Below are 14,042 nucleotides of genomic sequence, written 5' to 3'. Positions count from 1 at the left end.
TCCTTGGGTTAATTTTTGAGTAAGAATAAAAAAAGACAGGCCTAGTTCCTAGTGCCTGGTTATATGAGGAAGCAGAAAACCAAAATTCACTAGACACTTGATACACTGGGCTTCTCTTGATCACCCTACCCCAAACAAGCACCTAAGCACCTTCAGATCAATGCCGTTAGGGAATGTAGGGACAACTCTGCAGTTGCCTGAGTCTGATTTATCTGGCTAGCTATAGGTTTCTTTTTCAGGGGGTGAGGCCTGGAAATTTCCTTTTTTTTAAAGTCAGGTTTATTGAAGTGTAGTTGACATATAATAAAATTCCCTTTCTGAACTGTTTGATGGGTTATAACAAATATACAGTCACAAACCCCAACCACAATCCAGACATGGAAGTTTTCACCAGCTGAGAAGTCCCTTTTTTGTTCCTTCCCAGGCCATCCCCTCCCCTCCCATGGGTAGGTCTCTGGCACCTGCTGATCTGATCTCTATGTCTGCCTTTTCCATGGTGACATTGACCGGGATCATACAGCATGTGGCCCTTTGCAGGTCCTGATTGCTTCAGAGTTCACTGGGCTGAGATTCGAGTTAAGTGAATAGAAAAGGTGAGTGTGCGGCTTAGCGCCTAGAGCAGCCGAAACTGTATTTAAGCGAGCAGCCAAATGAGTTACATTTCTCACCACAAATTTCAGAGAAAGCACATTTCTCTAGTACTTTTGAAAGTTATTTTAGGAATGGCTTCTAAATAGATCACATGTACTATAATTATATTGATCTTGAACTGCACAGGCAATGAAATTTCAGCGGCAGGCTGTGTTCTAGAGGAGGAGAAAATGACAAAGATTCTTTTCATGAACAACCTTAGCCAGGCTCTGAACCTTCTCTGAGGCCCATCTGTGCACTTCCCTTGTAAAATATACTTTTAGTCAAGAGCCCGCTAATTCAGTTTGGCCCCACCTTTGGTATCTGATCACCCTCAGTATCTGATCAGATTCTTCCACACTACCATCCAGATAATGTCTGATCACGCTGGCCTGCTTACAGCAAGAATCCCATTGGCAGGACAGTTTAGCCAGGGTCCCCAACCCCTGATGTCTCCTATTGGTAATTTCTCATCCACTGACACTGACACTGGTCCCACTTGCCCATGTGTATTCAGAGCTGAGCCCAGTTCTCTGCAAGACCCCATTGCAGCATTCCTGAACCTACCCCCGTGGTCTTGAATACAATCTTATTACAGTGTGTTAGTAGGTAACAGTGAATTTTTGTTTTCCTTTAACAAGACGGACTGAAGTGTTCAAGGCATTGAGGACACTGTGACTTCAGGTGCCCACTCCTTGGGTGCCAGCAGGCCTGGAACCAGCATGAGGCAACCATCAGGGCTACACTTAACACACAGCCCAGAGTGAGTGCTTCCTGCAAACTCTGGGTAATCCACGTGGTACAGGATGTTCTGCTAGCTCCTGCAGGAGGAGGTGTAGCTCCCCATCCCAAGCCAGCATGCTGACATGCCCTAATCCCAAATGGCCTTTCCTTGCCATGCTGATGTCCTGGGGTCACTCTCACCACCTACCTTACAGACGACTGGTGCTGCTTATTCTTCCTGGAGGAGGTGGTGCTGGTTGGCTGCTGCCGCATCACGTGGGCCACACCCACATTTAAGGGCTGGGCTGCTGGAAGGGTCACATGACCAGTCAAGAGTGCAGGCTGCTGCATGATGGGATTGTAATGGCTGCCATGAGCGTGGGTGTTCCTGAAAGGGAGATGGGAAGACAAGGTTCCTTAATAGTTTGACAGAAGCAGACAGAGGCCCTTCATAAGATGGAAGTTCCTCCTGAATTAAAGGTCCATGGCTGTTGGTATCTCACTAGGCCACCAGGTGGCTAAAGAGGAGAGCCTTGCCAGTTGAGCTCACCAGGGGCTCCTCCAGGTGCAGTCAGGTTGAAGACCTGTTCTGAAGAGCCAGGAGGAATCCAGGTTGGTGAGTGACAACCAGGACTTTCCGGCAGGAAGAGTGCCAAGTGTGCACTCTTGGCATTCTGCGAGACTGAAGTTCTGGGGAGAGGGGTAAATATTTCCTCCACTGTCACAGCCTCAACAGGTGGTCATGCTGAACAATAATGTGTATTTTATTTTAGAATGTGCAAAGTGTCTTCCATGCTTTCTTTTATTCCACTGGGAGAGGGCAGGGTATCTTAGTAATGCCATTTTACTAATGAGGAAGCTGTAGTTAACGTGAAAAACGCTCTGGCGCTTGGGAGCCGTTATGTTTCTGGTGTTAGGAAGTGTCAATGTGCTTCTGAATTTCCTCGGTGGCCCGCAGTGCTCAGGCACGTGGCAGCTGATTAGTTAATTACACACTTGCCGAACGAACGATTAGATTAACTGAAGGTTGACTAGGCAAGTACAGAGTTTGGTATTAAATCAAAATTAATAATAGTCAGGCACACACTGGAAGAAATGCTGGCAGCCCATATCCTAAAAATGGGTTCTATTTCAAAGTTTTTACAATCTAGATTGAATGAAGCTCAAAGCCTTGTTTTTCTACAGAAATGTTAAATGTGGTGATTAATTCAGAGCTTTGCCCATAAAAACTCATTTTAACACATAATAAAATTAAAAGCTAAAAGCACATTCAATTCATTTGATATATATATATATATATATATATATATATATTTTTTTTTTTTTTTTTTCTGTTCTGGGTTTGAACTTAGGGCCTTACAATAGATAGGCAGATACTCTACCTACTTGAACCACTCTCCGAGCCCTTTTGGGGTCTTGCATTTATGCCCAACCTGGCCTCATCCACGATCCTCCTACTTATACTTCCTGTAGCTGGGATGACAGGCATGTGCCATCTCGCCCAGCTTTTATTGGTTGAGATGGAATCTCACAAACTTTTTGCCTGGGCTGGCCTTGAACTTCGATCCTCCTGATCTCAGCCTCCCAAGTAGGGTTACAGGCATGAGTCACAGGTACCTGGCCTGAAGTTTTAAAAAATTATCAAATTCTACCTTTGCAACTTGGGGGAAGACTGAACAGGAAAAAAAGAGACAGATGAACATTTTCATAGCGTTGCAAGAGTTTGCATGGACTTTGGAAACTGATGTGGGTTCTGTTGCTGCTCTGTCCCTCCAGACATGAGGCATTCTTTCCTTTGAAACAAGTCCAGAGTTGATACTTCTCTTGCTTACGAGCTGTGACCATGGATGTTTTTCTGGTCCGCATGTGAGGTGGAGAAAGGATGGAAAGAAAGTGTGTTGGCTTTAGATGCCGTCCATGTTACTAGGTGGAAGATGGAAAAGAGAAAGAAGGGAAGTGGAAGAAGAAAACATGCATAAGCAAGTGAGCATCGTTGACACGAAATGGGCTTTAAGTGCTGAAAGACAAGGGAAGAAGGAACACGCTGGGTGTGGTCTTGCAGGAAAAAAGAGGGCGAGGGGGAAGCAATAACTGGCCCTCCAGATTTCCACTTGGTTGTCATTCCTGATGAGCTAGAGGAAGAAAGGCGATCTGGCTGTGAATGGGAGGAAGATGACAGGCTTTTTTATTTCGTGCTGTGTTTGGGCACTGTGATGCTGATGTTAAAGACAGGCCAAGTGCTCTGTGTTTTATCTTCAACCATCCTATGGTCCTAGGAGTTAAGTATCATTATCCCCACTTTACCGAGGAGAAACTGAGGCTCATATAGGTTAAATAGCCTGCCCCAGGTCTTGCAAGGCCAGAATGGAAGCCAGTTCTGCCTGGTTTGAAGGTGTGTCCAGTGAATGGGGGTGGGTGTGGGAAGTGACCGGGCAGTGGGGACAGCCATGTCTGTCTGTCTAACTACCTATCTATCTATCTATCTATCTATCTATCTATTGATCTATCTATGACAGGGTCTCGCTATGTAGCCCAGGCTGGCCTGGAACTCCAGATGCTCCTGCCTCAGCAGGAGGATCCCAAGTGCTGGGATTACAGGTGTGCACCATTTACTCCTGGCCCAAAAACTCTTTATTCATTTAGAAAAGGACCTATAGGGAGGCTCCCATGGTGGTATGGAGACTGTGAGAGGGTGGAGGACAGTGACCTGCCCTGATGTATGTACTGAAGGACAGACAGCCCACAAGGGCATGGAAGCTGAGGACAACTTGGGGGTTGCCATATGGCTATGAACTGGAGAAGAGGGTCACTCCACCGGGGGGAGGTCCAAAGAAAAAGGCTGAGGAGCCATGAAAACAGAGCAAGGTGTCCTTGAGGAATCCAGGGAGTTGGGTGATAGAGTTCTGGTACTGTTTCCAGGGAACATTTTCAGGGAACAGGGTGCTGGCAGGTTGTCAGGTGGACACCTCTGGGGTCAGTGGAAGGCGGACTCTGATCTAAAGACATGACTTGTAACTGAAGAGATGCACGCAACAAACGTGCCGTGAGTTACCCTTCCAAGAAAACCTGGTCCTGTCAAGCCTTCCCTGGGGAGGTCAGACAGACTCAGGGGGCCTCTGTTTCAAAACATCTTGAAAACACTTTCTGGAATTGCTTAGGGCTTTGGGGACTTTTCTGCATTCTTTCACTGGTGACAAACCTTTGTCTCCCATGAGTGGAATTTAATTCTGGGAAAACCCAAAAATCATCTGGAGACCGGTCTGGTGAATGACATTGGTGATTAAATAATGTAATTGAGTTTTGGCTGGAAAATGACAACTTATTGTAAATTAATAGATCTGATTTTTTTTGTATCCTGGTACAGGATTTAAAAATAACCTCTCATAACACCGCAGTCATAGCTCACGTCACTCACTGGTGGACAGCCTCCCATCCCAGGTGCGTTTTCTGCTTACCGCCAGTCGGCCAACTGCTGGGTGCCCGCCATGGTCTCAGGAATCACAGTCGCGTGCTGCACTGAGGTGTGGGTGGCCACTCCAGTCAGCTGCTGCCATGCTGGGGGAAGCAGGATCTGCTGGGTCCCACTTGGCCAGGCCTGCTACAGGACAGAGGACATTTGCAATGACCATGTTTGTTAACCACGTAATTGATTTGTGTATACCTAGCATTCATTTCTTGCTGGGGGGAGGGGGAGGATTGCTAGACCTTGTGATGCCATGAAAGTGGAGACCTCAGGGGAGGACACAAGATAATCAAGAGTTCAATAATGATTTATTTACTGGCTTGTCCTCCTCAGGACTAAGTGCAAGGGATTGAGGTGGTGGGGTTGGGTCAGGTGGGGGTGACTCCTTGTCCTCAGGAAGCTTTCTATTTAGTGTCCTTGATTTATCAGTTAGCATCTAGAGTTCCACCTTGGGTTGTCTTTGAATCTCAGTTTTCATAACTCTGAGATCATCAAATAACTGGTGTCGCTCCATACCTGAGAGCAAGGAAGAAGCACCTTTTTGTGTGTGTACCGGAGTTTGAACTCAGGACCTTGCTCTTGCAGGATAGGCATTCTACTGCTTGAGCCACTCTACCAGACCTATGAAGTAACATCCTCGGCTGGGATTTTCAACTTACTTGAGAACTGCCTTGACTCCTCAAAGCAAAAACGAGAGGTTGGTAGGCTGTCATTGGTTCTATCAGCACAGTGTAAGATTTTTCTAACAAATCTAAAATGAACTTTTTTGATTTCTTCTTGCATAGACTTACTGGTGAATGTGTGCTGTGTACTGAGCCCTTGGTGCTCTCCTTGGTACTGAGCATCCTTGGTGCTTGCCTGTGGTCATTAAATTGAACACACCGCCTGAAGCTGGACATCTAAAGAAACACCACTAAGCTTGGGCAGGTGAAGGATTGAGAGGTTTGATGTCTTAGTTATAGATCTTTCTTCTCTTCCAGCAACACAGGATTAACACTGGGTAACTCATCTAATGCAGTGCTCTACAAACTGGGCAGGTGCTTAATATGTGGGTTTTGACTCATATGTACCAACAAGGCCCTTCTGGAAAAGGACCACATTTTGAGTCAAGGCTTAAAAAATAGTGATGCTTACAAAAACGATATAACCACATTTTGGATCCGCCCAAGTCCCTATCCCATCACTCTCATGTTGCAAACGAGCCCCTGAGATCTTTTATGATTTTCTGATATTGCTTGTTTGCTTATTAATCTGTTTTGATATAGGCAGAAAGCTCAGAGACCCCAGATTGTACTGTGTGAGCGTGATAAATATCTGTTGATAAAGTGAAAGCAGCAGCTCTACCAAGTGTATCAATGATAGCTAACTGCATTTGAGACTTACTGAATTCACAGGTGGCAAACATAACTTAATTGGCTAAAATAGTCATAAACTCAAAATATTAAGTTGAGTAACAATTTCATTGGCAGTAAGATTTCTATTGCTTAGTTATCTGGAACTCATTTCTGATCTCATGAAAACCATGAGTTTTGACTAATGTCTTTTTTTTTTTTTTAAATCTTCATATCAAGTTAAAGTCATCTGCTTTTTTTCCTTCTATTTCCCTGAAGTGGATATTAACATTTTACCTCAAAGCAATGAGGTAAGGGCTGTTTTTGATCTCTTTCACTGACTGATACACAGCTCATTTCTAATATGCTTCATCAAGCATTTCTGTAATTTTTACCACCATTAAGAACAGAGCTAATATTTTTTTAGCGCTAATATTTCTTTTTCTTCTTTTTTTTTTTTGGGTGGGGGTACTGGGGTTTGAACTCAGGACCTCACACTTGCAAAGCAGGGGCTCTACCATTTGAGCCACTTTGCCAGTCCTGTTTTGTGATGGCATTTTTGAGATAGTTCATGAACTATTCGCCTGGGCTGGCTTCAAACTGAGATCACTGCCTCCTAAGTAGCTAGACAGGTACGAGCCACCAGAGCTCAGCTAGAGCTAATATTTCTTGATATGTGTGGTTACCACTCCTGTGAGGTAGGGACTATAATTTCTTCCCATTAATCAGATAAATAAACTGAGACGGGTAGGTTAAACAAGTTGCCCAGAAACATGGCAAATGAGAATACATACATTTATTGCTTTCTTTACCCAATTAAAATGATAGAGGAGTTAAAAAAAAAAAAGATTCCTAAGGGCAAAGAAAATAGGGGGGAGATAATAGCCATTATTGAGATTTTAGATGAGGAAACAGATGGACAATTACCAAGTGAGTTGGCATAAGGATCCAAGGTGAGTCTGTGTACTAAAGCCCTCACTTCCCAGATCTCTGGTGTGCAAGTTTATACCTCCCCCAAAGCAGGAGGCTGGATGTTTCTCTCAGAAAATGAAAGAACTATTAGAAAAGAGAGTCACAGACACGACACTGGAGGATCAGGGCTCTGCCAGTGAAGACACTGGGCTTGCCTCTTATCAACCACAGGGAAGCCCACATCCAGAAGTCTCTCCTATCTGCTAGTTTTTTGAGTGTTTCAGTCTTAAACATGCATGAATGCCAAGGGTAACCTGTAAGAAGTATCTAATATGAAAGAGTCCAAAGTAAACAAACAAAACAAACTCAGAAGAAATGAAAGCAATGTAGGAATCAGAAGAAAGTTCCCAAAGATCTGTAATTAATGTCCACAAGAATTAAAAATGTGTATCTATGTGGAACTGGAAGAATGGCTCAAGTGATAGAGTGCCAGCCTGGCAAGTGTGAGGTCCTGAGCACACACCCTGGTACTGCTACAAAAATTTATATACTCATGAAGTATCATTGAAATATCTGTACGTCAATATCTACATCCAGTGAATATTACAAAGTAGTTGAACCAAAACTGATATGGGAGGAAGGAGAGAAAGAAGTGAGTGATAGTGAGGGAGAGAGACTGTGTTATAGGGGGAGGAGTGTCCTCTTCATCATAATAACAGAAAGTCAATTTGTAATACTAAAAATGGAAGAATCAGTAAAAAGCACTCTAATATTCTATTTAGCTATATGGAGTTAAGTAAAAGGAATGGTTAAGTTTAAAATTATTGTTTTGGGGAAGTAGAAATTCAGGAATGGGGTAGAGCAGGGGATTGTATTTTCTAGTAAGTTTGTGGTATTATATAACTTAAAAAATTACACACCTGGATTACTTTTCAAAGAATGAAATTTAAACCCAAAAATAACTTTCCCAAAGTCATATAGCCAGTAAGCAGTGGGGCTGGCATAAGTCCTAAGCTCTCAGCCGATATCCTGCCTCTGTACGGAGACAGCACAAAGATGGTGGCTAGTATTTGGAATGAGTATTGGTGGTCACTTCATAAAGGTGGCCCAAACAAACTTTCCTGATTCATTAACATTCTTGGTGCCAAAGGAGACAGAAGCAGACAGCAAGACGAAGGCTGGAAAGACTGGTTGCTGAAAATATCATCGGTTAAGGTTTTGAGTGAGAAGCATTGGAGTTTGGGGTTTTGGACAATTTACAGAGTTCAGGCTGGCACCTTGACCTCAGGGACACATAGAAAGGCCTTCAGATGATACGATTCAATTGGCTACAAGAAGGCAGGAACTTCTTCATGGAAGGTGGAGTCTACAAGGCTCTGACATTTCTGAATTTCTGACCCAGCCTTGCTAATCAAAGATGGTTGTGGGTCCTGCCATTGGACACGTTTAATATTTAATAAACCCAGTATTTTCTCAATCAAGAACTGTACTTCCCATCTCTCCACCTGCTCACTCACAATATCTGTTGGTGGCCAAGGTGCTATCTGTGGCTTGGGAGTAGGAGATAATAGCTCTTGTATCTGGTTCTATAAAGATCATTCCTGAGGGGTGGGGGGAAAGGAGGGGATGGTGGGGGGGGGGGAGAAATGGCTCAAACAATGTATGCACATGTGAATAAATGAATAAAAAATTAAAACATAAAAGGTCATTCCAAGGGCTGGCAGAGTGGCTCAAGTGGTAGAGCACCTGCTTAGCAAGTGTGAGGCCCTGAGTTCAAACCCCAGTACTATATGAAAAAAGAGATCACTGCTATGTCAGTGACTTGGAAGGGTGTGACCACCATGCCCTCCTGCCATGCACACATCCTCAGGGTGACCCACACAGCCGTACGCCCTGTAAGGGATATGTGATGATGCTTCTGGGAGGGAGGGAGGAAAAGGGCGAAGAAAATGGAATTAACATGAGGAACAGATTCAGAAGTCCTAGCTCTAAACCTTTCCAAATAAAACCCTGGGAAATATTTTAAGTAGTTAGAAATAGAAGTTAGCAGTAGAAAGAAGGATGTCAACTTTTTGGATATATTTTAAAGCAAATAATATTGTTTGGAATGTCTCTGCCTGATACCTAGAAACTTACTCATAGAAAAATGCAGGCTTCAATTTAAATGCTTAATTATTGCTTTTTTACATAATAGCGACATACTGGTTTTGTTAGTTAACTTATTTTTATCCTTTGAAAGGACAGTATAAAAACATCTAGGAGAGAACATCATCTTAACAGGCTAACATGGTGATGTGGATTAAGTGACAAACAGAAAGATAAAGAAAAAGCCACCAACAAAACAAAAAGACAGTGTGATATGGGAGGGCAGGATTTTTTGCTTAATATATCTGAGAAGTCTTTGTCTGTCAAGACACATAGGTTGCCATATCCCTTTTAATGGCTGCATGGTGTTCCATTTTATGTATTCATCTATTGATGTAACAAGTTCCTACTGATCAACATCAACTTGCTTCCAACAGCTCCTTGTTATAATCACTGTAGCAATTAAAATCCTTGTACACACATTTTTTTTGTTCCCAATTACAGACTTAGGTTAAATCACCTTGGAGATATATAACACTCTAGGGACTATTTTTCAAGTGAGCAAAAGGTAGCGCTCTCTCCTGCTATGAATGAAGGACAGAAACGCCCCAGCCTGTTGGCTCCTCCAAACTGAATGGTGAGGAAGGTCTATTTTAGCTAATAAGACGCGCTGCTTAGGATTTCTAACAGGGATGGCTCCTGGCTTACTTAGGTTAAGGGTGCCAACTCAAAAGTGCTGTAATTACCCTTTAAAGTACACATGAAATCTGTGTACTTCTGGCTCACAGAGGAGGAGCGCTGGGAGTCTGGCCTGGACTTTTGCCTCTGAGGCAAAGTATGAATAAGCTTCTTTCCTCTGGACTGAGCTGTAGGTCTTCCCCTTGATCTATCCTGGCCTTTTATGAACTCCCCACTATTGAACTATGCAAATAAAAGGAAGCCACAAGGACTGATGAGAGAGCAAGGTATAGGCCTGCTTTAAATACAGAAGGTTCTTTGTTAACAGCCTTTCAACAAGAAAAAAATTTGTGTGTCACCAACTGCTGGTGTTAGTGGTCACTTGCACAGGGTCTGTTTGGACATAAGCATAAAGAGATGAAGAATGGGTAATAGCAATCTTAACTAAACCATTCTAGAAAACAGGAGAGGCAATAATATCCAACATGTTTTATGAGACTCTTGTATGCAAATCAGATAAGGATTCCGTAAGAGAGGGAAATTATGCTTTTTCTCACTTACAAATATAGATGCACACCACAGTAACTGCAAACTGAATTCAGTATCAACCGGCATATCATCATAGCAAGAGAAACCCAATCAAGTAGAGTTTACCGCCTAAGTACAAGGGCAGTTTAGCACTACAAACTCTATTCATATAATTTTCCATAGTGTCAGATTAGGGAACAAAACCACACGATTATTCTAGTTGTATTTGATACAACTCAATATTCATTTAAGGGCTGAGTGGCTCAGGTGGTAAGAGCATGTGCCTAGCAAGCGTGAAGTCCCGAGTTCAAACCTCACTGGTGCCAAAAAAAATTTAAAAATAAAAATGTGACAAAGTGTCTCTACTGAATATTTATAGTACATAAAATACCCAGTGGGAAACAATGAGAAGAATTTTCTTTAAAGTTATATAGGAGTTCAGGATGTTCAGACCCACCACTGTTATCAAATATTGTTTTAATGTCTATGCAGCAAATTCAAGAGAAGTCACAGAAACAGGACTGCTAGGTAACAGTCTCAATGCACCTAAATCAGTTCTATTCCTAGAAACCAAAGACAAATAATTAGAAAGTGTAGTGATTAAAATTAGTAGCAACGGAAAACTGTAAAATGCTCAAGAATTTTTCCAACAAGGCAAAACTTTATTGAAAGTAACAGTACATAACTCCTTATACACATGTTCACGGATAAAATGACTTCATTTTATAAGGATGTCAAATCGTTCCTCAAGTAAATATAATTCCAATGCAAATGTAGTTAAGTATAAGTCAGGTTTTTTTGTCTTTGTATTTTTAAAACTGACAGGGACACATAAAGAGACAAGAAGTGACAGGAAAATTCTGAAGAACTGAATAGGAGCAGGGCTTTCCCTACCAGATGCCAAGACATATATTAAAGTTACGATGTTTAAGACAACAGGATATTATAGATGCCAGAGGACTATGTGAGAACCCAGAACACACTCAAACGTGGTAAGTACATGAAAGTACCTTATTTAAAAATACAGGTGCCACCAAACCAACAAAGTTTAGGCCAAGCTGTCCTTGAAGTCCAGCAGTGGAACTGATCATACAGAAACAGCATACCATGGTGGTAAATGCAGAAGCCGGCATCAGACAGACCTCTTGGGTACGTGTCCTACTTCTAATACCCAGTGGCCGTGTGACTTTGAGCACATTATTGTGCTTCAGTTTCCCTTTAAGTGGAGACAAATACCTTCCTAGGTTGTTGTGGGGATTAAATAAATTAACTTTAAAGTGCCTAGCATAAAGACAATGTATTTGTTATTAGGGATCAAGTGTCATTAGGTTTCATTGCTGTTATCATTGCATCAGTACTGTTACCTTAAATTTGTATAACACATCATACATTTTCAACCATTTTTCATCTCTGTGCTCTCCTTCTACCATTACAGCACCTACACAGACAGATAAGGAAGGTTCCAGTTCACAGCTTCTGTGAGTCTGTATTTTTCAACTATAAAAATGAGGGGATAATCTCTAGGGCATCTTTTGGCTCTAAAAAATCCTTTCTATTTTATAAGAAAGAAATTTGAGGCAAAGAGATGTTAACTGACTTGCCTTAGGGTCATTGAGAATTACTAGCAGATTTAGGATTAAAACCTAGATCTCCTAGATTAATTTGCATTATAAAGATACAATAATAATTTCCCTAGACTCTCTGTATCTAAATTTCTTTTTTGGAATGGTAAGCAGCTACTTAGGGAGGTTATTCACTCGGGGATCATTTAGAATATTACAGACATATTCCGATGACTGGGAGCTCCTAGCTCATTACCAGCGAGGGAGGTAGTGGAGATTCATCTCTTTAGCGAACCACATTAATGTGGATAACGGTAACACAAGGAATAACACAGAAGAATTACCTGGGCGAGCAGACCTGGCTGGATCTGAAGAGGCTGAGCTCCTGGGGCTTGCGTGACGATGGGCACGGCATTTTCCATACGCACTGAGTAGCCAGCATGCTTAGAGGGAGAGGCCTGCAAGCCTACCCAGGACAAGGGAGGTGGGGAGGAGAGACAAGGGAGTGTGACTGTAACAGCTGGATGAAGGCAACCTTCCTAGCTGTCATCTCCCAGTCCCTGCTCCACAGCCAGTTTCTGGGTGGGCCCTTGGAAGTTTTCCCTTTAGTTTTTAACTTAAAGCCAAAACTTCCCCCCAACAAACCTTTAAAGTATTCAAAGCCTTGAAGGTCAATTTAAAGAGTATATATGGCCCGAAGAGGGACAATTATGTTGACAAATACAACAGGAAAACAAGGGCATCTGCCCTTGTCACAGCAAGGAGTATCAGGGAGAGATGGATGGATCCATTTGGAATCTCGTTGACTGTCCTGAGCCACCACGCACAGGTTTACATGTGGGGTTTGTCAAAATACATTCTTGAGCTTTCTGTGTAAATGGTGACAAGGCACATAGTCACTTCAAGCTTCATAAGAGTTGCCAGAAAAAGAGTGCTGGGGTCATGGCCAAAGAATCATTTTGGGGAGGAGGCCCTGGAAGGTACTTTTCAGACAGATCTATACTCCCCATGTGAACTGGAACTGTTTTGACTGGGAGAGAGTGACAGTTTTCTATAGTTACACGCACACAGAGGACATCTCATTCAAGGAGGCCACCAGAGCTGACATCAGAGGAACAATGGAGCACCACGTGCTTATCGACAGTTGAAGTGACCATGTCCCTGGCAGGTGTTAAGAATAACAACAAATGGACTTGGTGGCCAAACACAAATCCTATTGTTTCTGGGTTGGTTGCATAGGATAGGAGCCCCTGAGTTTAGTGACACCAGCACTGTCCCTGAAAGCAAAGGAAGAGGGTTTTCTTCTACACAAGTGAGCACGCCAGAGAACAGCAGGTGCGGGAACCCTAGGGGCGCTCCTGCAAGAAGCAGGTGAGGCGTTGGCTCAGCTTACCTTGGAAGCCGGGGGGACACACAATAAGAGCTTGCTGGAAGGGGTCGGGCCGGGCGCAAATCTGAGCTGTTCCCGTCTGCAGGGGCATGCTCCGCTGGGCCACCGCGGCCATCGACGCCGCTGAGGGCTGGTAGAGTGCAGATTGGTAGTTTAGTATGGAGACTTCGGGATTGGCTAAGGAAATAGTGGCACTGGTAGAGGTGGGAGCCTAAAGGAATGATGGGAATTAAACAAAAATAAACAAAAATAAAAAATGAGGGAGGTGGTATGTTGGGAGACACGGAACCTAAAGAAAATAAATGAACTCAAAGAAGAGCAAACGAACAAAAAACCTAAGAGTGAAAAAGCAAAAACAGAGAGGAGCAGACATCAGGTTGAAAGTCTCAGGGGAAGGCAGGCCCTGAACCCTCATCTTTGTGGGGCCCAGACGTGAGGGCCCCACAAAGGACACCTGTGCACCATGAGTCTGAATACTGAAAAGTTAAGGTAGGCTAGAAATTGTTTAATGAAAGGCTGCCCTTCTGTTTCGACAAATTCACCTTCCTAACAGCCTGGAAAGCCAGGTTTGAGTGGAAGGGTTTTGTTTTACATTATTTTATTCTGTGTGTGTGCTGCTGGGGATTGAACCCAGGGCCTCATCCATGCTAGGCAGCCACTCACCAAGCTATATCCCCAGACCAAGTCAAGGGATTTCTGCACTGGGACATGATGGGGTGGGGTGGGAGGAGCTGAATCCC

General features: G+C 43.2%; 1 protein-coding gene across 5 annotated transcripts in view; it reads right to left on the bottom strand.

The window, feature by feature from the left end:
* Positions 1–14,042, bottom strand: part of Hipk2 (homeodomain interacting protein kinase 2) — a 187,999-nt gene that overhangs the window by 31,206 nt on the left and 142,751 nt on the right. For 2 of the 5 annotated variants that reach the window (XM_074062148.1, XM_074062131.1), the window contains 4 exons: positions 13,306–13,513; positions 12,257–12,378; positions 4,809–4,951; positions 1,562–1,741 (listed from right to left, as the gene is read on the bottom strand). In XM_074062148.1, coding sequence (XP_073918249.1) covers positions 1,562–1,741; positions 4,809–4,951; positions 12,257–12,378; positions 13,306–13,513 — 653 coding nt within the window. The remainder of the gene's footprint in view (positions 1–1,561; positions 1,742–4,808; positions 4,952–12,256; positions 12,379–13,305; positions 13,514–14,042) is intronic. The other 3 variants (XM_074062139.1, XM_020165297.2, XM_074062157.1) reach the window with 3 other exon arrangements.

The sequence above is a fragment of the Castor canadensis genome, chromosome 2 (assembly GCF_047511655.1).
Source record: "Castor canadensis chromosome 2, mCasCan1.hap1v2, whole genome shotgun sequence".
Taxonomy (NCBI): domain Eukaryota; kingdom Metazoa; phylum Chordata; class Mammalia; order Rodentia; family Castoridae; genus Castor; species Castor canadensis.
Note: the sequence above shows the minus strand (reverse complement) of the source record. Positions and strands in the feature narration are given on the sequence as shown.